General features: G+C 45.8%; 1 protein-coding gene across 2 annotated transcripts; it reads right to left on the reverse strand.

The window, feature by feature from the left end:
* On the reverse strand, positions 416–21,319 carry GOSR2 (golgi SNAP receptor complex member 2). Of its 2 annotated transcripts, XM_005693957.2 has the most exons (6): positions 21,214–21,319; positions 12,762–12,826; positions 11,015–11,123; positions 9,902–10,034; positions 6,883–7,023; positions 416–3,207 (listed from the first exon to the last, which is right to left on the reverse strand). In XM_005693957.2, exons 1-6 carry the CDS (start codon positions 21,240–21,242, stop codon positions 3,046–3,048), a joined length of 639 nt encoding a protein of 212 aa, XP_005694014.1. In that variant the 5' UTR covers positions 21,243–21,319; the 3' UTR covers positions 416–3,045. The 2 variants fall into 2 exon arrangements, with proteins under 2 accessions (XP_005694014.1, XP_017920763.1); XM_018065274.1 differs by lacking the exon at positions 6,883–7,023.

The raw sequence follows: 24,619 nt of genomic DNA on the forward strand, positions 1-24,619 counted from the left end.
ATTCTGCTGACTTGTTCCTAGTTTTCACTTCTTTATTCACTTAGTTATTTTCTTTAACTCTCCTCAAATCTTTCCTGGAATAAGACAGAAACCAATTAAGACTTTATTTTGGACCTGATAAGTTTGCTTTCCACTCACATATGCTGAATTAGTTTAGCAAGTTTTCAAATGCTCTAGTCTTTAGGAGAAAAGCTTCCAAGACACACATCAGAATAACTTTAGAGATATAAAAATATTCTAATTCAGAAGGCCCAAGGTAGGCCTGAGTAATCTGTAATTTTTTAAAAGTTCCCCCGCTGCCGCTAAGGCAACCAACCCCAACTTTGGTCTTGGAACAGTGTTTCGGAATCTCTGGCTTGAGAGAAAGAGGGGGCCATTAGTTATAAAGATGAATGTCAAACTCCTTTACAAAATGTCATTTTCTACATAAAATAAATGGCAACTTTATTCAATTGATGTGTTTCAAAAACAAGGAGCGTAAAGCCAAATTTGCAAGTCAAACCCATTTAAACTCATCAGGGTGAAGGTCTTAAGAGAAAACCCAGCAGAGAAGCCTTCTATAAAATCAAGACTCTCCTACTTACTTGGTCTTGGGAGTTTGGCTTTTCTTAAGATGATCACACCTGGAGTAAACATCCGTGGAACGAAAGTTATTTCCAAGTTTCTGGACAACCCACCTCTCTTAAACCACAACAGGAACACCAAAATTCTTCACAAGATCCCAGACGCTGCTGCTGGAGCTTATGTTAAGAATTCACCCCATCTCCACTAGAGGGCGCTCCTTCCCTGCTCTGGGACCCTTCCCTGTACTCAGGACTGCGGAGACAGAGCACCCAGTTAGGCACAAGTGTGCTTCTCCCATCACTGAAAGCCAAGCATGGGAGGACACGAGGGCTCAGCGCCCCAGGACCTTACGACATACGGTGGCTGCTGTTCCTTACCCCGCCAGCAGTGAAGACCCACAAACTCTCTCCTCCATTTGTATTACAAAGCAGGAAGAATGGCACTGAAGGTGCAGACCTTACTTCTGGTTCATTGAGGCCAACAATCACTTGTGAAGGCCAAGTGTGGAAACACACCGGTGTACACTGCAAACAGATGTCACGTCAGCCACCAGAGGGCAGAGGGTGGGGGGAGCGTCTGCCTCCCCTGAGTTCAAGTCCAAATGGCTCAGCTGCTCCTTGCATATCTTCCAAAGTGCACCGCCTGGTGGGATCCTCGAGTGCCCAGGCTCACAGCCAAGTCTGTGCAGTTTAAAGACCCATTTTGTGGACTGGTAAGAAGCCTGTGCTGGGTCCCTGGGATGACAGGGGTGCTGACGTGAGGGACATTTCACACTGGGCCTCCCCGTGTCACAGGTAGGTCGGAAGATGCACCCACCCGTCTGTCCACCAGGCCAGTCTTCACGCTGGCAGGGCCCTCAGCCTTTTATGAAGGGACTCTGATCAGAGTCCCCTTTCCTCGGAAACTCAGGGCCCGTTTAGCCCAGATGAGCAGGAGCAATGGAGATCCAACCGAAAGTGTGAAAACAGTACCCAGAAAACTCATTTAAAAATCTGTGACGATTAAGAAACCTTTCCCCAAAAGGGATCTATGCCACAGATGTACCTGGAAAGACAATACTGCTACAGAGACAGGTGGAGGGTAAAAAAGGGAGGTGGACGAGAACACACAGAAAAGAGAGAAGAGGAGGGAAAGGTGACAGAAGAGAGTCCAAATGACAAGCAACAAAGACAGGAAGTAGCCAGGGCAAGATGTTCAAAGGTGGGGTTAATACTGACCAGGTTCATAGTTCCTCTGGGAAATTCTGAGTGATATTTCTGTCTTGCCCTACTGGGCCTATGGCTGGGAGGGCCTGTGACAGATGAAAAACTATGCTAACCAGGTCTTTCTGGTATTTTCACTGATGACTCTCTTTGAACAGGCTGGCTTTACAATAAATTTCGCAACACGTTGGGTATTGGTACACCCTTAATCCAGGGTTGGTCAGAGAAGAAAAAAGGTGCTGGTCCCTTAAAAGAGTCTTACAAGGACATACACACCAGGAGCATCCCTAGGGTGGCATCTGCCCTCACTGGCTGGACAGAATGGGGGCTTGACTGGCAGCTGCTAATATATTTCAAGAAAAGGAAAACAGTCTATTATTAATTAGAGACGCTAAAACTCGAGATGAGATCGCAATAGACCAATCACTAACCTCTGTTCACAGCTACTTTCTAAGGGGCAAAGGCCCAGGCTCTAGTCTTAAAAGTCAACTGTTCTATTAACTGCTGAAAACAAATCAGTGACTAGGGTCTTCAGTTTCAAGACAGACCAGGGAGTAACAGTGGCCTTACTTTATAAAGGAGAAACACCCAGCGACCGTGATGTGGAAAATCTTACTTGCTGTCAGCAACAGCGCCCATGCCTCTGCTTCCTCTAGGTGGCGGCTTCCGGGTAAGGATGACAAGTATTAGCAGTCAGCCATCTGCAGATCATCTGGGGGTGGGGGGTTGGGGTGGGCACAGTGGCTAGTAGCAAGAGCATATGAATCCACCTACTATAGTGAGTGTAGAGCAAGAAGGCCCCTTTCCCCCTCCTGTCTGCTGCTGTTCCAGACCACCTACTAGGAGTCAGAAAGGGTGGAGGACGACAGAGCATGGAGTCTCGTCTGCAAGCTTGAGCAGCTTCCCAGGCTCCTATCAGCTACAAGGACAGAACCGCCAAGGCCACTCTCTTCCTCCCCTTTTCCTCCTCCTCCCTCACCCTGGCTTCACTTCCTTCCCCCAGTGAGAGCGAGTGAGCGTGAGCAAGAGAACTGGTACTTCATTTCCTAAGCACCACGTGTCTTGGCAGCATGAGCTTTCCCTCCAAGACGTCACAAGAAACAGAGGTCTGAAACTCCCACCAGGCCACAGGTCACAATTATTTCCGAGGGCTCTTCACAGTTAAGATGGGGACACACATTCCAGAGGGCAGCCCCGGGGGCCCCTCTCTTTCGCACACACACACTCATGCACACTCTCACGCCCTGGGACCGGCATTCAGCCGCGGGGCCTGGCCGGCTCAGGTCAGGTACTGCACCACGAGGAACATGACCACACAGGTGAGCAGCATCCCACCGATCATGAAGTACTTGTCCTGGAAGGCCCTCTTCTCAATGAGCCGCATCACTGTGTTGGACAGGCCGAGCATGTTGGCGATGTCGAGGATCTTCTTCTGGGTCCCCTGGGGCAGACAAGAGGAGAACGGAAAACCGTGATCACCTCCTTGTGCCAAGGCTGGTGAATGCCATCATGAACTGCGATGGACCAACAGTCTCTCGGTCACGCCCAAAGTATACAAGCAGCAGCAACCAGACATAGATCAGGTTCCTTCAATCAAGGTCGCAGAGCAAAACAAGGGGGACAGGAAAGTCTTATCCACAAACGTGCTGGAACAAATGGTTGAATAATGGGCATCTTGTGCACAGAGCATATATACGCACATATACATAAACATGGGCTTCCCTTGTAGCTCAGTCGGTAAAGAATCTGCCTGCAGTGCAGAAGACCCGGGTTCAATCCCTGGGTGGGGAAGATCCCCAGGAGAAGGAAATGGCAACCCACCCCAGTATCTTTGCCTGGAAAATCCCATGGACTGAGGAGCCTGATGGGCTGCCGTCCATGGGGTTGCAAAGAGTCGGGCAAGCCCGACTCTTGAAGTGAGAGACTAACACTTCACTTTATATGTGTATGTCCAAATGTATAATACACAAGAACGTGTGTTAAAAAATGATCACTGCTTCATATTATACACAAAAATTTCATCATAAAGTTAAACATACAAGCTAAAACTAAAAGCTTCTAGAAGAAAACAGGAGAATATCCCCAAACCGGAAATAATCCAGGTGCATATCAACAAGAGGATGGATTAACAATGTATGTTCTGTGCACGATGGGATACTGATGCACAATAAAAAGGACCCAACGACACCATGTAATGACATGAAAGAGCCTGGAACACTCCTGAGAGGAAGGAGGCACACACGCAAGAGTAATGCGAACATCAACATTAAGTTCAGTAACAGTCAAAACTAATTTATGATGAAATAACAAGAGTGGTTGCCTAGGGGGGTGGCGCGGGGTGGGGGCCAGGAGCAAACTAACCTGGAAAGGGCACAAGAGCTTTTTCAGGGGTGATAAAAATGGTCTATGTCTCGACAGCAGGGAGAGTTACAAAGGTGTACGTAGGCATTTGTCAAAACTCCAAGACCTGTACAAGTTAAGATCTGTACACCTCACTGTATGCACGTCATACCTCCACAAAGAAGTTCTAAATTAGAATATTTTATATTTAAAAAGAAAAAATGGGCTTCCCTGGTGGCTCAGATGGTAAGAATTGGCCTGCAATACGGGAGACCAGGATTTGATCCTGGGGCTGGGAAGATGCTCTGGAAAAGGAAATGGCAACCCACTCTAGTATTCTTGTCCATGGACAGAGAAGCCTGGTGAACCACAGTGCATGGGGTTGCAAAGAGTCAGACACGACTGAGCAACTAACACTTTCACTTTTCATATTAAAAAATAAAAGGCAACATCAAAGAAACTTTTCCTCTGCTCCCTGGGTCTAAGATGCTTGCTATCAGTCTGTGCACGCTGTGGACACCTCAGGAACTCTGCTGAGCAGAGCCTATGTCCACGTTCAGGAGAGGGTCTGAAGCAGGCAAGGCCGAGCCAGAGAAACAGCTGCCAGACCCCAGTACCATACCACGACCTGAAACCCCACATATACATGTCACCGCCCACCATCCAAAACAAAAGGGTATTTTATTCCTAAACCAACAGTCCATACCACCCAGGCTGCCTTTTCTCCCTACTTCCTAATTTTCATTTTTAAGCATATTCAATTTTATATGACGTAATAGATGAACGCTGGGTGGACCTCAACTTACTTACACGTCACCCATTGTATGTGTATGGAGGCATCTAACCCAAGGTCCCGTGTCTACTTAAGTGAACACAGTATCAGGCAACTGAGAGAAGAGTCTCTCAGGTCAAACTTCATCTCTGCCAGAGGAGGTCAGAGACACGTTTTCGCCACAACAGTGATGATCAGCATTAGACTCTCACTCAAGACTCTGCTTAGCTATGAAAGAAGAGATTATTCCATCACTCTATGAAATTCAAATATCAACTTCAAAAATCACTGGAAAGTTAACATACATCTCAAAAACACTACTCATTTTCTACCACCAATTTCCCCAAATCAAGGTCTGGCTCCTTCATGCTTCCTATGTTCTTCTCAAATGGTTTAGGCAGAAGCTTGCCTGGCAGCAGTGGGGCAGGCAGAAGGAAGCGGTACGGCAGATCTGCAGAGGAAACAGATCAGAAACCTCACACTCCAACCCCTGACTGCCCACCCGCCAGGCTTCCCAGCGCTTCATCTCTGGGGACAGTGTTAGGGAAGTTGTTTGGGCTCTTTGGTGACACCAGACTTCGGTAGGAAGCTGACATCTGCTTTAACAATAAGCCCTGAGCCCAACCAGGTCGACGTTGAGTGTTGAGGCTATGAGTCTCATCCTAAAAAAGAGTTTGACTGTTTTTCTGAGATATGGGGAGGAAGCCAGCAGCTTTCTGAAGAAAGGGAGGATTAACCCTCATGTATTAGCTTAGACTGGGGTTCCCTGATGGCGCAGTGGGTAAAGAATCCGCCTGCAATACAGGAGACAGAGGAGATGTGGGTTCGATCCCTGGGTCGGGAAGATCCCCTGGAGAAGGAAATGAGGAAATGATAACCCACTCCGGTATTCTTGCCTAAAAAAAAACTGTGGACAGAGGAAACTGGTGGGCTACAGTTCATGGGGTCACAAAGAGTCAGACAGGACTGAGCAACTAAACACACACACACATCAGCTTAGATGACTGCAGGTGGCTGTCCTGCAAGGGGGCGCCTGTGGAGCTGTCAGAGACCACGCTTCCAGACCCTCTGAAGCGCTGCGGCCATCAGCAAGATAAGTGTCACTCCAGGCCTGCCTGACCTCCTCCCAGGTAAAGGTGGTAGGCGATGCTCAGAAACATACTAAAGTCCTGCAGAGCTGACAGGCTCGACATGGTCCAACAAAAACTAAGATAAAGCTCACACTTCCGAGTGACTGCTTCTCATAGCTCAGGGGCTGGGAGGGCTCTGTGCACAAGGGACCACACCCTGATAACAGGCACAGTTCACACCCCATTATCCACCAGAGTTGATACAGGAAAAGGGCTGAGGCTGAAACATCATGACTGACATCAGAGGCTGTGTAATGTTTCTGTAAACCACTCCCTAGGGGTCTGAGTCTCAGCCAATGGGGCAGGGTTTCTAGGAATACCTGTTACTAAAGAGAATGAAGCAGAGTCACTGGGGGTCACTAGCCTGTGCTCCAGAAGCCACTGCCAATCAACCCGGGCAGCCCTAAGACCCTCCCCTGGGGGGCTTCAGCTACTGCACAACAAAGGTCTCGGCCCACCACAGGGGCTGCACGGCAAACACCCAAGAGTGAGTGAGACGCCAAGTAAAGCCGTGTCTTCCTTCTTCTGAGAGTGAATTCTATCACAGAATTTCTTGGCCCATTACTGCTTCCTCTCACAGCGGCAGTCACTTTCTCTTCAGTTCAGGAAATGGAAAAACACCTGGATACTGAGAGATGCCACATTATGGTTCACTGTAAACACAGTAAATACCTACTGGCAAAGGGAATTCGGCTACTTTTGGACTCATAATAATCCACTTCCAGCAAAAAGGATCCCAAACTCAAAGGCTCTGTCTCACCATCACAGCATCACAGTTCAGGGCTACGTGACCAAAAGGTAAATGCAGGTTCCACACTGCTGGCTAAAGTCAAAACACAAGGCCTTCTCCCTGTCCCCCCGAAAGGGCCCCCACCTTCAGGGTCACTCTCTGGGCCCTCAGTCCCTCCAGAATACTGTGCCCGCCTCCAATGAGGTCATCCATGCCGTGGTGAATTTTCTGGAGGGAGGAGTTAAACTGCAGTGATTCATCCATTGGTATGGTGGTGTCAGAGTCCTGTGAAAGAAACGCAGGCACTTGATTAACGTTGCTGCTGCTCAGCTCCTGGTGTCCCCACCTCAACTGACCACTCTGCCTCTTGGTCAAGCTCAAGCTGGAAGAACTGCCAGAGGAAATGGTTCAAGAATCAGAGGAACCTGACGGAGACTAAAAAGCAAAGCGGAGATCTGGGGCAGCCTCTGTTCACTCAGAGGAAGTACAATTCTCAGACTTCTCAGTCTCCAAATGGGTTCCACCACACAAGTCTGTTCATCCCTGCCTCCTCTGCATCATTCCCCCAACTCAGGAAAAAATTTTTATTTTACTTTTTGATGTGGACCATTTTTAAAGTCTTTTATTGAATGTGTCATAATATTGCTTGTTTCATGCTTTGGTTTTTTGGCCACGGGGCATGCGGGATCTTAGCTCCCGATGAGGGATCAAACTCACTCCCGCTGCACTGGAAGGCGAAGTCTTAACCACCGGACCCCCAAGGAAGTCCTGGAAATACTACACTCCCTAGGCTTCTCCTAAAGGTTGTCTCTAACTCCTTACTAACCTGCCTTCTTCCGATTGTTCCTTTACCTGGTTTCCCCTTGGTGCAGTGGGAGGTTTGCTTTTGCCCTTTGGCTATTTCATCTGTAGCTTATTCCTCCCTCTGATTAGATAGACTGACTACAGAGAGCAGAGACTGGTTTCTATTAAAGGCCCAACAGTGTTCACAATGGGACTATCCACCTGAGCAGGGAAGAAAAGTAAAATTGAAAGGAGGAAAGAACTAATACTGATCCATGCTTTCCACTTTGCAAACTCTTCATTCTAAGCTCGCTTAGGCCCCACGCTAAGCTTATGCTGTAGTTATGGTATTATCCTTGTTTTAGATGAAGAAACAGAAGCCCAGAGACGTGGAATGACTTTAAGACCCCGCCAGTGAGACGCCCAGAGGGGCACAAATCCCCATGCTGGGTAACTGTCCTGAAGAAAAAACATCAAAACCAATGCCAGCGCTCCACTTCCACCCTGCAAGCGGGAAGGACACAGACGCATGGCACAGTCACTGCCCTGTCCTCTTTCCAGCTCCCTGACCCTTACAAACCCTTCTGCCAAGCAGTACCACTTTTACCACTTTCTGTCATCATGAAGAAGTGAAACCACCTTTTCTTCGCTGCTCAAGTTCACAATCTTTTTTCAGGTATTTATTTTCAATCCCCATGCTGCTAACATGGGAGTTTCTCAGGAGTAGGAGTCAAGGTTTTTAATTTAAACACACTTCACTTTCAGCACCTTAAATAGCATCCTGCACAAGCTGATGCTTGGTGGGTGAAGATCCCAGTGTTTGGGTACAGCTGATAGGCTGTTATTTCTCAGAAAAATGTACTATAGCTCATGATCATAAAAAGACCAGGAAGAAGTTCATTCAGCCAGATAATTTTTATTAAGGGCCCACTGTACGCACAGCATCACACTAGGTTGGTAAGATGTAAAGTAATTTGGAGCCATCATCCCTGGCCTAAAAAAGCCCTATAACCAATGCCACAGCTATCAAAAGCCCACACAACACCTTAAATGAGTGGCTTTCGAAAAGAGGCTCTGCTTACTGACCAACACATATTTGTTGACCTTTTGAATTGTTAATCATTACTACCTGACTGCTTACATCAGAGAAACCAAACTATGCAGGCATATTCTGAAGCACCTGGGGAAATTTACTGCATGTGTGGACACAGCAAAGAAGGTTCAACATCTTCAAAGTGGGAACTGATTTGAATTCTGAGGATGGGCTTAGAAAGCGTAAGTCCTCTCTAGAAAATGAACCTCTGTAAGAAAACAAAAAACCAACCAAAGAAAAAGCCCCTGAGACTCATCTTATTTGGTGGAATACATTATGGAGGACACAGGAAAAGCCAGTAATGTTCTATAGCCACGTGTGAGAAACGATCCCATTGAGACCAAAGGACAGGGACATGGGTATCCTAGGAAATCAAACATGCAAACCAACAGGCAACTTTCAAACGGGCTCAAGTCAAGTAGTCCCTCTAAAACGAAAATACCTGTTAACAAATCCCTCCTAACTGCCGCTCAGACTAGGGGCAAAAGCATTTTAATGCATTAAACACTGGAACTACACACACATACACACACACACTGCTGCTGCTGCTGCTAAGTCGCTTCAGTCGTGTCCGCCTCTGTGCGACCCTATAGACGGCAGCCTACCAGGCTCCCCCGTCCCTGGGATTCTCCAGGCAAGAACACTGGAGTGGGTTGCCATTTCCTTCTCCAACGCATGAAAGTGAAAAGTGAAAGGGAAGTCGCTCAGTCGTGTCTGACTCTTCGAAACCCCATGGATGCAGCCCACCAGGCTCCTCCGTCCCTGGGATTTTCCAGGCAAGAGTACTGGAGTGGGGTGCCATCACCTTCTCCACACACACACACTAGCAAGGGGCAAAAACATTTTAACGCATCCAACACTGGCACTGCACACACGCGCGTGCACACACACACACAGAGACACTGCCTGAAGGCAGCTTTGAAATGCTGCCCTCACTACAAATCGTCTAAGTTCTCATTATCCCTCTTGATCTGATCAGGAAAATGTTTCCACCGTGGGAAAGTCGACTACTCTGCATCGACCAGTCAAACCGGGTAATTTTCACCTCTGCCTGTTCCCTCAATTTAACGACTTCCTCTGAGGGTTTTTGTGACAGAAAAAGAGATGCAAGCAGTGTTTAGGTCTAGTCTCCGTGGCAACGCAGAGTCAGCCATCACTTCCAGTTGCTCTCCTCCCATCCCATCGGTCTGCTTCAGGACCCCCCAGAGGGCTCCTGTCAAGAGTCCCGAGCTCCAGCTCCGACCAATCGCCCAGTCCCTGCCAATCCCGCCCAGGCACTGGGCTTACGTTTGTGGTGAAGGTGCGAGACAGAAGCTCCTCTCGCTGTCTCTCCTGCTGCTCCCGTGCATACCGCCGGTGCTGGAAATTTCGAAGAGCAGTCTGCAAGTGTTGGACGTCGTACTTTAACTGGTCGACACGGCTGGAATTCACAGAAATATTAAATTCCAGGAGCCCAGAGGAGCACAACTGGAGGCTGCTGGACTTTGTCTTCAGGGAGGAAGACAATTCCTTACTTCCCCCTGTACCCCTCCATGCTATCCACCCCCCCGGCCCCAAATAATCTGATTTGATCAATGATGTTGAAAGTGAAAAGGGAGCCTGTAGTTAAATCAGGATGGTAGCGAATGAGATTCCAGCAGCTTCCCTTAACTATCTGCTGGTCTCTGATTCTGGATGCATGACAGGGAACAGGTGACAGGAAGCAGGTTCGATGACCTTTTCCTGACCTTCTAGGGATTATATTGCTCTCCTGGAAGAAGCCCAAGGCATCTGTGGAGTACAGCATCAATGAAGTTTCATAAACATTTTGGAAAGAGAGGCTGGGGTGGAGGTGGTGAGAGTGGTTTCACTTTAATTTCACGGGGGTGTATCAAACATTAGACCAGTATTTCATTACAAATACACTGACTGGAGTGATTAAGAGCGAGATAATTCAACCCAAGAATGAAGTGGGAATCAAAAAACAGTGAAATTCCCTGGTGGCATTAGGTTTCAAGTGGCCATGGGTCTGTTCAGAAAAACAGTGCTGGGGGCAAAATTTCAAAATGATACCAACAAGGAGAGGAGACACCAGGCTTCTGAGCTGCTAACCTCACCGGGTTTTTATTCTTTAACTGAAGTAGAGGTGATGTACAATATTACATAAGTTACAGGTATACAACAGGGTGATTCACAAGTTTTAAAGGTTATAATCTATTTACAGTTGCTATAAAATATTGGCTATATTCCCTGTGGTGTACAACACAGGCTTTTCATTCTGAGGGAGAATCATGCAAATAGAATTGTGGTCTTTAGGGGACTTTATCTTTGCATAGTCTCAGTTGTTCAACGTGTAAATGGATTTTCAGAATATTTGATGACCTCTCCGGGAGCAAGGCCTGGCAGGGTCAGAGCACTCACAGTTTGGCATTCTGTCTTTTGTGGGGGGGCTCCTTGCTGGACAAAATCTCCAGACGCTCTAGTTGGCTGAATATCTGGTCTATGCTTGCTTGGATTTCATTTTCTACTACTGCACAAAAGAAAAAAAAAGAATAATTACTAGAAAAGGGACAGTGAACTTAAATTAGAATGATAAACATTTTTTTCTATATCCAATAAACTCAAAAATCTATCTTGCAAAAGAAGAAAAATGCACTGATGAGAACAGAAAAAAATTCAAATTATACTAAGTGACTTTCTAAATGTTTTCATATATATACATATATATGCGTATATACATATATATACACACACACATATATATAGGTGTTAATGCCATAACAATGTTATTTTAAAAAAACCAACCTAAAGATAAATCTAGAAAAATAAATTTCCTGCCTTTGAAAATAAAATGAACATTCAACGATTGCCCAAATAAATATTTTCAGCAAAAAGCAGTATTTTCTGATATAGAATGAGGCTTTTCCTTTGAGATTATTCTCAGATATGGGTTATAAATAACTAGTAAAAAAAGACTGCCAAATGAATCCTCTACAGAAAATAATGAGGTTAAAAATAAAAGCACACAGGGAAAAGATTAGTAGGTGAAAAACAGAGACGCATGCCCTTAAGAATAGGTAGGCCGATGCTGGAGTCACCAGAATAGACAAAATACCAACAGGGAAGGCCCACGAAAGAATCCACAGAGGTAATAATATGATAAATAGTCATTTTCCTTAGCCCCTTTACTAAACAGTCAAAATGACCTCTTTTCCATTTCTAATCATGTATCAATGAGATTGCTGGAAAGCCAAAGTCGATGGTCAGAAGCTAAACTGTGCACAGAAAAAGGCATCCAGACTGCCTTGTGTCCAATAAGGAAGTGACGGTAGAGACAGAAGTGTCGCCTTCTTAGAGGAGCCCAGAGCTAACAAATAGCTCAGAATAAGGCAGGGCACAGGACCGAGAGAAGAGGTGCCTGGGAGCACAGAAAGCAGACTTGAGAAAGCAGGAGAAGGGGCCCAGCGCCAGCGCAGGAGCGAGAGGAGACGACCACGGCAGTGGTGGGAGGGGCCGGCGGGGTCTGTGTGATGGACTCAGAAAAAGCACCTCTTCTTTTTCTTTTGGCCACACCACGTCGGCATGTGGGATCTTAGTTCCCTGACCAGGGATCGAACCAGTACCCCTCTGCATTGGAAACATGGCGTCTTAACCAAGGGACCACCAGGGAAGTTTCAGGACTTTTTCTCATGACAGAAAAGAAACTAAAACACAAATAGCAGCACTCTTCTCAAAAGAAATCATGGTGTGGGAACTGAACTAATTAATATTGCCCTTCGTTTCTGAATAATCCTCCTAGAAAGCTGCAGAATTCTCAGCTCAAGAAGCAACGCCCAGTTCCAGTTAAACATCTCTCAATCTTTATGGACCACATTCCTCTACGGACAAGGTAATTAGATTAAGACAGATGGAGGCAAGTACTCCCATTCCCATCGGCCCCTGTCAGGTTGAGTGGAAGGGTAATGGGGGATAAGACTTGTGGGATTCCAGAGGGCACGGTCAGGGAAACCAGTGACTTTGCCATAGGGTTTTTCTGTCCACCCTCACAACAGAACTCATTCCACGCTGACTCCTTCAGCCCCTGAGGCAGAAACACAGTCAGGAAACCCAGCCCATTAGCAGCGTGTCATCAGAGACAGGACTCTGGTCTCCGTAGTTAATTACTCACAGTGCAGAGCCTGCTTGTCTGCCGTCTCCAGGCGTCCCATGTGAGACTGGATTTCATGGACATGCCTATCAAAGGGAGAGGGAGGAAATGAGTGAGACATGCGTAATCAACAGTGCTTCGGTCAGGAAAGACAATTTTTCTAATGCCAGCGTAGAACTGATCTAAATGGACAGTGTCGCTGAACTGTGAAATTTGTATGTGGCACTTCAGGTCACATGTTTTGGCACGGTTTCTAATATTTTAACGTTAAATATTAATAACAAGGCAGACAAGCGGCATTTAGTGAGCGCTCACTGCATTTGAGACGTTCTGCAAGGTCAAAAACCCTATGAGGAAAGGACTATTATCACCCTCTTTTTGTAAATAAGACAACCAAAGCCCAGAAAGGTTATGTAACTTGTTCAAGGTCACACACCAAGTGATAAACCTCCATGCGGACCCGGCCAATCCCACTCTCTGTTCTTTGACCCAATGTGCTGAGCGCTGCTCTGTACTAGAGACAGTCAAAGGGCAAGAGAGATAGAATTCTTGTCCTTGAGAAACAGTATAATTAGGAATGACAGGCCAGATAGACGCGAAAAGTCCCAAGAAGATTTAAGAGAACACTAACACGCACAAGCGTAAACAAAAAGAAAGATCTGAGCAGCAGTGCTATGCAAAGGCAAAGGAAACAGAAGACCGAGCTGGGGGCAGCTCTGTGGGCAAAGGGAGTTCAAAATGTGATTTGGTGAAGGAAAATGTGGAGAAAACGACGTGCAAAAATGCCCGCGAGGCCTGTTATGTGGGTGACCAGCAGGCTGGCCTGCCTGAGAGTTGGGGTCAGAGAGGAGAAGGGCAGGAGGCGCATTAGTGGGAGGGAGCCATCAGAGGAAGGCCCAGAGAAACAGGGATCTCCTGTTTGGTAACCCTCCTTCCTTGGCAATAGGAGGCAATTTGGAAACGCAGCACTGTACCTGGGCCCTCTGGCCGGTCCTGACACCAGGCCCAGGGCAATTCCCGATGGCCTCCCAGGGCTTGGCCAAAGTCACCCTCCGAGCCCTTCCGAGCAGTCCTCTGTGATAAACCCTGGGGATGTTTTCATCCTACCCCAAAAACCGCCTCCTGGGGCTTCTGGTCTCTTCACAGAGAGTCACAGGGCCTTGAAGAAATGTTAGCAACCATCCTCCACTGTGAGCACCACATACTGTGACCCCATATTTACCAACGCAAGCCAGGAGCCTAAATTTGGCTTGAACTTGCCTTGAGTCTTTTCCAGGGCTTCCCTGAGGTCTTGAAACATGACCCATGGCTCCAGAAGCAAGGGCAGACCCTCAGAGGTTCCTGGGCAAGACCCAAGGTCCTGACAGACAACCAGAAACCACTCCTAGAGTCTGAGGGATGAGGTCGGTACCTCAGGAAGGTAAGTCCAGATGCTTTCGAATGGAGACACATGGAGGCAGATGAAGGACAGCAACTTGAAGAAACTGGTGTCTGGATCAGGAAACGATGGAAACAGCTAGAGAGCACTGAACGGCAGTGCTGATGGAAAAGAGAACAAGGACTTTCCTGAAGGCCTGATGTGGGCAGTGAGGCAAATTTCTAATGGAAGCGGGGAAGGAATGGACTGCAATAGATGCTGACGGCTCAGCTTGTTAACTGTGACACCCCGTATAACACACAAAGGTAAACTCAAGGCGTGCATATTATGACTGCAGGTTAAATAAGGATTTCTTAAACAAGACAAAACCCAAAACTACCCCCAAACCCCACAAATCACAAAAGAAAAGACTGACAGATCTGACCACATTAAAAAACAAAAACAAAACCTTTTCACACCAAAGGCACATTTGGAAAAAAAAAAAGAGACTGGAAGCCACCTGCAACAGATAACAAAGGAATATGTTTGAATGTATAAAGAACTCCTACAAATAGGAAAAATAAAGTGTAACAGTTTTTAAAATGGGTAAAGGGCAACTGAGAGAAAAGGAAGTCCAAATGAACAAAAAATATATGAAGAAACAATCTTCTAGTAATCAGGTAAATGCATATTGAAAGTAATAACATCACATTTCTCCCGTGTGATTGACAAATATTTTAAACTTTAAGGATGAGGGATCCCTGGCAGGCGTAACAATGGTACCCAAGGGATCCTGGGGAAGATTTCCAGGTTCTATCACAGGACTGCCTTTGGTTCTGTGTTCTGTTCTGCTATTTTTAAAAAAATCAACTTATGGCTATGAAATCTGCACAAAATTCTGCGCTCCAGTGACTGGTTAGGATATTGAAACACAAAGCAAATACGAACGTTTTTCATTTAGACTGTGGTGTTGGAGAAGACTCTTGAGAGTCCCTTGGACTGCAAGGAGATCCAACCAGTCCATTCTAAAGGAGATCAGTCCTGGGTGTTCATTGGAAGGACTGATGTTGAAGCTGAAACTCCAATACTTTGGCCACCTGATGCAAAGAGTTGACTCATTTGAAAAGACCTTGATGCTGGGAAAGATTGAGGGCAGGAGAAGGGGACGATAGAGGATGAGATGGTGGGATGGCATCACCAACTCAATGGACATGGGTTTGGGTAAACTCCAGGAGTTGGAGGCGGACACGGAGGCCTGATGTGCTGCGATTCATGGGGTCGCAAAGAGTCGGACAGGACTGAGCGACTGAACTGAAATGAATACAATAAAATTTGTCGAGGATAAAAAGCGTTTTAAGATTTTTTTAAAAAGTCAAATGCACAACAAAGAATGGCATTCAGGTTTGGGTCACTTGCTAAAGAAACCCTACCAAGTCAAGATTTCCCCCAGTGGGAGATGAGCAAGATGACTGGGAAAGTTTAGAAGTCAAGTTGCAAAGAGGAACAGCCAAAAGAGCTAGTGATAATGATCCTTTGAGAAAAGAAAGGGAAAAACAACTATATTAAAATGGGGCAGCTGGGGCTCTTCAAGTATCCAGAGATGACAGGAAGGAGTGGGCTTGTTCTCTGTTGCTGCTCCTTAAGGGAGTGCGTGCATGCGTGCTCAGTTGCTTTAGTCGTGTCTAACTCTCTGTGATCCAATGGACTATAGCCTGCCATGCTTCCCTGTCCGTGAGACTTCCCAGGCAAGAACACTGGAGTGGGTTACCATGCCCTCCTCTAGGGGATCTCCCTGACCTAGGGATTGAACCCAGACCTCCTGCACTGCAGGCAGATTCTTTATCACTGAGCCACCGGGGAAGCGCCCCCCCTCCTTAAGGGAGCCCCAGAACCAAAGGGTACAAATTTCAAGATGACAGATGTCAGTTGAACACAGGGGGGAAAAAAACGAGAACAAACTCTCAAAGAAGAGGGGAAAAAAAGGACTCTGGCATGTTTACACATAGAATACATGAACTGTCTTGGGCTTTATAAAGGGTCTTCCTGACCAAAGTGAATTGAAATGGAAGATCTTGCCAGGCACTTTCAATTTTTAAATTCCACGACAGCAGCAGGAGAGATGAGGTCAATAGCCAAGAAATGCTATAGCCGCTCATCAGCTGGTTTTTACTATTTTCTAAGTGAAAATGGATATTAAATTGCAGCGAAACATGACTTTTCCCAACCAATCTCTTTTTGCTTTACATGAACTAGAAGAGATAAGAGCCAATAAAGTGATACCAATCTCCACACGCCAGGCCTGAGGAAATAAATGAAAACAGAACAAGGATGAATGGCACTGCGAGAACTACTACATGCAAAGTGGCAAATCTGTTTTACATGGAACTGGGAATCCAGACAACACATTTGAAGCCAATAAGGAACAGCTGATATGCAAATCTGACACGGGAATGTGGACACTAGAAATCAGAAATCCTAGCCCTGACTAGTGTGGGGTTCATGGTGGGAGTGGGTGAAAACATAGCCAAGCAGAGACCCAGTAGCAAATAAACAATTGTCAATGTTGCTGAGTTGTTGTTGTTTTTTTTAATGTCTGTAGATCTAGGAAGAAATTTTTTAAAAATAAAGCTTACTTGTTTATTTGGCTGCGTCGAGTCTTGGTTGCATGGGCTCACAGACCTTCCAGTTATGCAGTGTGGGCTTAGCTGCTCCACAGCACATGGCATCTTAGTTCCCCAACCAGAGATCAAACGCACATCTCTGGCATTGCAAGGCAGACTCTAAACCACTGGACCACCAGGGAGGTCCCTAGGAAGAATTTTAAAACAGAACTGCTTTTTAAAAGTCCATGGAGGGACTTTCCTGGTATTTCAGTGGCCAAGATGCCACGCTCCCCAATGCAGGAGGCCGGAGTTCGATCCCTGGCCGGGGAACTGGACCCCGCACGCCGCAACTAAGAGTTCACACAACTAAGAGTTTACACGCAGCAAAGAAGATCGAAGAGCCCATGTGCACAACCAAATTAAAAAAAAAAATTTAAGTCCATGGAACTACCCAACCCCCGTCATATACACCCACTTTGCACACATACTGTTTCTGCCTAACTTGAGCAAGAAACAGGGTTTTAGAGTTAAAAGATGTGAGTTGAAGTTAAAGTTCCACTATGCAGTAGCTGAGGGGCACTGAACAAGTTCATTTAATTCCTTGGTGCCTTAGTGCTCTCAACTCTAAAATGGGGCACTGATAATCATAATTATTTAAGGGGTCATAGATCCAAAGGCAATATGAAACTGCTGCGGTAAACCACACAGCGCCATAGGGAAGTCTGTTGTTTTTACTTTGCTTGGTTTATTTAAAAGTAGCGGAACCATCTGGGCACTTTCACCTCACCCACTTTGCCTTCACTATATTTAGCCTCTCATCAGAAGGCAAAATCAAAAAAAAAAAAAGGAGAAACTGGTCTTGAGATAAGGTAACAGTCTTTAAACCCAGCTGTTCATCAAAATCACCTGGAGAGCTTGTTAAAAATAGAGCTTCTTGTGCTCAAAACCTATTGAATCAGAATCTCTAGTGATAATAAGGTCCAGGGCACTGAATGATCCTGGACAAATATGGGCACCTTTACAAGCACTGCGATCTCAAAAATAGAAGCCTGGCTATTAGCTCCTCTATAAAGTTCACCCTAACACAGTATCATTTAAGTGTAAAATGTTTACCCTGCTTTTCATCTGTTTTTTCCCCCCAATGTTCAGGCATTTTCAAGATAAATGCAACTTTAAAATACTGATGTAATTCCAATGTACTTTCAGGGACACAGCAAGAGATAAACACAAACTGGTTTCAAAGTTCCAGTAAAATTAATATGCTCAGTTACTGTTGCAACAGTTCAGCTGCAATCATTAATTTCTGCAACTCCAAAAGTCAACTGCAGATATGCACAGGATTCTGTTTCCTTTTTAAGACAATCACCAGTGTTATGGAACTGAAAGGAGACTTACAGTTTAATCAGCCCCAAACTTTTATTTTATAGGTGAGGAAAACAAGGTGATGAGGTCTAGAACCAGAATCCTCAGTCCTGTTTTGGGGAAAGGAGGCAGGTCAGAACATACTGCGCCACTAATAATCATCACGAGGATACTGATGAATACACTGCAGCACAAACCAATTTCCGGAGGGCAGGGCTGTACTGTCTGTGCTGGGAACAGTGCCTAACACAGAGCAGGTGGTCAATCGATACTCACCGAATAAACCAATGACTACATAGTAGAAGGCCTGGCAGTGGCCGGTCAAATCTTGTCCCTTGTCTGTTTTTGTAAATCACATCCATTTGTTTACACACTGTCTACAGGCTGCTTGTGCACTAATAATAGCTGAGCTGAATAGCTGCCACAGAGACCATATGGCCTGTAAGACCTAAAATATTCACCATCTGGCTCTTGACAGGAAAAGTTGGTGAGCTCTGCTATAGAGTCTAAGGGTCTACAGAGCTTGAGTGTAGGTCATTGGAGGCCTGCATAGGTAAGGAGTTCATCTATGCTCCACAAATCTTGTTTGGGACACCGTTTAGAATTCCTCCTCTAAGTTGACATATAATTGAGCTTCTGAGTTTACTCTGTGATCAGCTACCTGCTGCACCAGTAACAGGTAGCATGAGACACTGTGAACAAAATTATTCTTAAAAATAACCTGGGTTGCAAGCTCCTTAGGACTATCCTTTAACCAAATTAGCTAACCAGATGAGACTGTACACAAGATCAATTTCAAAGCACTACTCAGTCCACTAAGCCTGGTTATTGTAAAAGATCTGCCCTTTCTTAGTAACATGGGCACAATTTCCTGTTTCATTTCTTTTCCAATTGACTCACAGATCCAGTTTTTAAAGTCCCTTGTCTGTTTTTGTCCCTTATCTGTCCTTCCTATAATTTTTACATGAGAATAGGGCTCATATAATAGTGTAAGACCAATTCTGTCATTTCAATACTATTACAAAGTAGGCTGGAGAAGGCAATGGCACCCCACTCCAGTACTCTTGCCTGGAAAATCCCATGGATGGAGGAGCCTGGTGGGCTGCAGTCCATGGGGTCGCTGAGAGTCGGACACGACTGAGCGACTTCACTCTCACTTTTCACTTTCCTGCATTGGAGAAGGAAATGGCAACCCACTCCAGTGTTCTTGCCTGGAGAATCCCAGGGACAGGGGAGCCTGCTGGGCTGCTGTCTATGGGGTCGCACAGAGTCGGACACGACTGAAGCAACTTAGCAGCAGCAGCAGCACAAAGCAGGCTCTCCATTTTCACCTGCCCAAACCAAACGCTGAATCAATAAAGTAAAAGGAAGTAGAAAATAAAACAGTAACTTAATGAAACACAAAAGTAGAAAATGAAACAAGAGGATCATCTCCCTCTTATTCTAGTGCTCTAAAGTATTTCTTTTATTGTGAATTCATTAAGAGAGGTGGGTTCCCATTTTCTTTCTTTCCCAGGCCTTGGGGGTGTGATTTTAAGAATTTTCATCAGCACAAAACTACACTGTAAGTTGAAAGGTGTCAAAACAGGACAGGGATAAGTAGGTATATATTCCGAAAAAAATCTGAAAAGAGAGACTCATGCAGACATTTGTACACCAGTGTTCTCAGCAGTATTATTTACAATAGTCAAAAGGTGGAAACAACCCAAGTGCCCATCAGTAGAGAAATGTTTAACAAAACAGTGTGTGTGTGTGTGTAACTCTGCAAAAGAATAGTGTGTGTGTGTGTGTGTGTGTGTGTGTGTGTGTGTGTGTGTGTGTGTGTGTGTGTGTGTGTGTGTGTGTGTGTGTGTGTGTGTGTGTGTGTAACTCTGCAAAAGAATATTATCCAGCCCTAAAAGGAGCAACAGATACATGCTATGACACAGACGAACCTTGGAAACCTTATGCTAAATGAAATAAGGCAGACATGGAAGGACAAATATATTATTCTACTATATGAGATATCTAGATGTCTAGAATAGGAAAATTCACAAACAGAAAGTAGAACAGATTACCAGGGACCTGGGGAGAATTGGGGAAGTACTGCTTAATTGGGTACATGAGTTTCTGTTTGGGATAATGAAAAAGTTCATGAAATAGATAACAATGGTTACACAACACTGTGAATGTACTTAATGCCGCTGAGATGTATGCTTAGAAATGAGTATCATTTTAAATAGTAAATTACATGATACTGGTAACTTAATTCAAAAATAAATGGTTAGCTTTAAAAAGGTAAACTTCATGTTATTTACGTTTGACCATAATAAAAGATAACTCCTAAAAAATTTCCTCCCAAACAGGATAGGTATGACCTTATTTCCCTATTCAATTATATATTTGGGCAAAGTCCAAAAACGCAGGGCAGTTTGAATAAGGAACACTACCAAGGAATTTTGTGAGAAGCTAAACCAAAATTCAACTTCCTTAAAGGTAACCTGGAACCAGATATTTGAAGCAACTTCTTTTATCAGAAAAATATGGTCTTTTAGTGTACACCAAAATCAGAATGAAAGAGAAAATAAAAATCACAGCGTAGTAGCAACAAGGTTTAGGCCAATCAAAAGTAAGGACTAATATCATTTAGGGGCTGTAAGTCATTAATTAAACGTTTTCTGACGACCTTAGACCAGTGATGGATCCTTCTAAGTTGCTTAAGGAGATCCTGTTGGTAATGTTCATTTACCTTCCATTTCATGGTACCCCATGTCAGACCTTTTTTCGAACACCCTGGCTCTCCAACTAAACCGTAAACGCCGACGTGCAGGGGCCCTCAGTCCCCACCGGTTCTAGCAATCCGGACTACAGAGTTGGCTGGAGCTGGACAATGTGAGACTTTCCCTTCACCTAGTCTACCCAACAGCTAGTCACGGCCTTGGAGATCCCGGAAGGCATCCGGCCCAATGTCGCCGGCACCAGGTCGGACCCGCCGGCCGCCGCAGACCTGGGCATCACGGCCAAAGACTGAGCCCTTCCGAGCTGGTCCCACGGCAGCGCCCGGACGGAAGGACTAGGCCTCCATTCTGGCAGACGACCGAGGCCCCAGCCCAGGGGACTAGGGCTCGCCCAGCCTAGCTTCGTCCCAGCCCGTGCCCGCCGTGTCCCTCACTTGTGCGTTTGCTGGTACAGCGGCTCCATGTTGCCGGCCCCGCCGGGTCCCGCTCCGGCTTCCACGAAACACGTCCTCACAGCCCCCCTTCCGGCTTCCGGCTTCCGGTCACAGGACCCTCCTCCCCTGCCCGCTAGGGCTGTCCCAACGCGCGCCACCCTGGTGGCGCCTGCGAGAAGGGAGAAAGGGAACGAGTAAGGAGGCCTGAAGAAGGCTAAGTGTAATCAGAGGTTCTGTCTCAGATGAGGGACGAGGAAGTATAGGTTTTGGCAAGAGACTGTCTGCAGCTTCGAGTCAGGCATTGGTAAGGGCAGTCTCAGTGTATCGGCTTGGGGTCCTCAGAGCAAGGTTGGAGGTCAGCGGACCACAGCTTTTCTTTGCTGGAGACAGGCTGGAGGGTTGCTGCTTGGCTTCGCGTTAAACTATTTAATTGTGTGTCTGCACATTTCTCTCTTCGCTGGAGTCTCTGGTGCAAGCATCTGCTGTCTTGCCTCCCCCCGTCCCCCCATTCATCTAATAAAACCCGGAGTAAATGAGCGGTTACCATGTATCACATATGCTGTGGGGCAAACCGGTTCTTCTTGTCTTCAAAGAGGTCTCGGTATAGGAAAGGAAATGAGACGTGTGCACAAATAAACGTCTAAGGGTAGACGGTCTAAAGAGATCAAGCGAGTTAGAGTTGGCTCCAATGGGAGATTCAGGAAAGACAATGTAGGAGGTGACATGTGACTTAGGACTTGAAGGATTTGGACACTTGAAGGATTCGGACACCACGTAGACCTAATCCGTTTCCATCCTCCCATACTTATCTACAGTTCCTCCCAAGGGAGGTGATGTTCCTCTTCCTTTGACAAGTTGATGCTTCTATTTTCCTGTATCCTGGATCCCACCCAGTTTTGTGTCCCAAGAGACTGTCCACCCGTGTACATTCTTTCCTTAACACTTGCCCATTTATTCTAATATATATTTCTTAATGATTACCTACTGTTACCAGGCACAGATATTGGGGCGGGTGGGGGGGTGGAAGACAAGTAAAACACTATCCTAAAAAAGCAGATTAGAATGATCCCAGTCACTTAAGGAAGACTTAGAAAAAATTAAAACTAGCACTCCAAAGTGTAGGACCCTCTGAGATCCAGGGACTTCGCTTGCCTAGGCCCCTAGGATAATGTTATGTGGTAGAATAAAGAGGGTTTCTTTCTTTCTCTTTCTCTTTTTTTTTTTTTTTGCTGCTGTAAAGGAAAAAATTGATTAAAAGGTGGAGTCTAATTCTTCTAATCTGAGTGACTTCCTTGACCAACAAAATGTAGTAAAAGAGAAATTCTAGGATTTCCAAGGCCAAGTCATAGGAAGCCTGGCAGCTTCTACTCACCCCTTTAAAGGAGCACTCCCTTTGGTGATCCTGAGCCACCTTGGTAAAAGTTTGACTCCTCTGAGGCCATCATGCTGAAAAAGCCATGTCTATATGTAGTCTAGTCAACATGCCCAGCTGAGCCCAATCTTTCAGCAAAGGCACCAGACCTGTAAGTGAAACTGTCTTGTCCCCTCAATAGTAGTCTGTTCATGAGCTGACTCCTACCTAATGACCTCTATAGACCTCTGTAGACTTCACATGGAACAGAAGAACTGCCCAGCTGAGGCTGTGCCTGAATTCCTGAACAGGAAATCAAGAGATAAAGTAAAATTGATGATATTTTAAGCCACTGAATTTTGGGGTTGTTTGTTTTTCAGGAAGAGATGCTCGACCTCAAAAAGTTTGTCAGCCAGTTAGAGAGGGTACAGGGATTATGAAAAGGTAACAGTGCAAGACAATGTATGAATGTGTAATGAGTAGTGAAGACAGTCAGGTATGTCATAATGTAGAGAAGGAAGAGATTCCTTTCAGTTCGATGATGAAGGAAGAGTTTCCAGAATAGATGAGATTTCAGTTGAACCTTGAAGTACAAGAAGGATTAAGATGTTTGGAGAAGCAGGCATAGAGGGCTCTTGGCAAGCAGAGAGGTAAAGTTCAAAAGCTGTAGGTAGTCCCAGGCAGTCTGTGTGGTTCCTCTTGGCTAGAGCAGAGAAAGATGCTGCAGACAGGAAAGACGTTTTGCTTCCATCTTGTGGAACATCTGGAGGGCTTTGAGCCTTGGGAGAAAATGAAAGTGAAAGTGTTAGTTGCTCAGTCATGTCCTACTCTTTGCAACTGCATGGACTGTAGCCCATCAGGCTCCTCTGTCCATGGAATTCTCCAGACAAGAATACTAGAGTGGGTTGCCATTCCTTTCTCCAGGGATCTTCCTGAGCCAGGGGTCAAACCCAGGTCTCCTGCATTGCAGTCAGATTCTTTACCATCTGAGCCACCAGGGGAGCCTTGGGTAATGGAATAAGATAATATTTCAGAAAAATCAGTATGATGACTTCATGCTCTCTCCTTTTATCTGAACTTTAGGAGGTGTCCTACTGTTCTACAGCTCCAGAATTTGGTAAACTAGTCTACGGTCAGCCTGTTTGTTCCCTTCGTGGTGTGATAAACTTCAATACTCTATTGAAGTTTGTGTATCTGTTTATTTATTTAGGCTGTGCTGCACACGTGCTCCTTTCTAGCTGTGGTGTGTGAGCTTCTCATTGTGGTGGCTTCTCTCATTGCAGAGCACAGGCTCTCGGCACACCGGCTTTAGTAGTTGCAGCATGCCCGGTCAGTAGGTGTGGTGCACAGGCTTAGTTGCTCTCTGGCATGTGGGATCTTTCCGGACCAGGGATCGAATCTGTGTCCTGTGCATTGGCAGGCGGATTCTTAACCCCTGGACCACCAGGGGAGTCCGTGAAGAGTATTTTTGATCTCTCCAATTTGACGAAACGTAATTATTTTCTCAGAAACCATGAATCTGTTGTGTCTCGCTGGTCAATTAGATGGAATAGAACAGCTCTGTTATCCTTTTTATCAAACCATCTCTGCTCCTGGTCTCTACCCTGCTCCTAGTGTTCCTTCTGATCTTGTTGTCTCCTAAGCCCCCTTCCCCCTGCTGTCTATCTCACCTGTACCAATATTCATTCAGCACCTCACACAATTAGCACCAGCTTTGAATGTCTCACTTACCAAACCTAAGAGCCTGTTGAGAGGCCTTCATTTCCCTTCCCTTTCCAATCATTCTCTTCAGTGTTGAGCCTTTTGATAGCTCCCTGGTACCACAGGAACACCGCAATAAATTCTTATCTTGGCAGACAGAGCCCTGCTTACTGGTTACATCTATGGCCACGTTCCCCATCCTGACTACAGTAATTGTAGTTCTCCCCTGAAGTGCCTTTGTGTCCTCTGGCCTTTGCATGCACTGTTCCCTATGCTTCAAACACCCTTCCTTCTGCCTCAAGCCTGATGAAATCATTCAAGTTTCATTCTGGTTTCACCTCTCTTGGGGAGTGC

The sequence above is a fragment of the Capra hircus genome, chromosome 19 (genome assembly GCF_001704415.2).
Source record: "Capra hircus breed San Clemente chromosome 19, ASM170441v1, whole genome shotgun sequence".
NCBI classification, from domain to species: Eukaryota; Metazoa; Chordata; class Mammalia; order Artiodactyla; family Bovidae; genus Capra; species Capra hircus.

What these genes read in the sequence shown, in the direction of transcription:
- GOSR2 (XM_005693957.2), bottom strand. Translation starts at nt 21,242, where the DNA reads ATGGAGCCGCTGTACCAGCAAACGCACAA. An exon ending in AGACAAGCAGGCTCTGCACT is followed by an intron (nt 11,124 to 12,761) that starts GTGAGTAATTAA and finishes TCTTTTGTGCAG; the next exon opens with TAGTAGAAAATGAAATCCAA. An exon ending in CCCAGAGAGTGACCCTGAAG is followed by an intron (nt 3,208 to 6,882) that starts GTGGGGGCCCTT and finishes TGTCTGCCCCAG; the next exon opens with GGGACCCAGAAGAAGATCCT.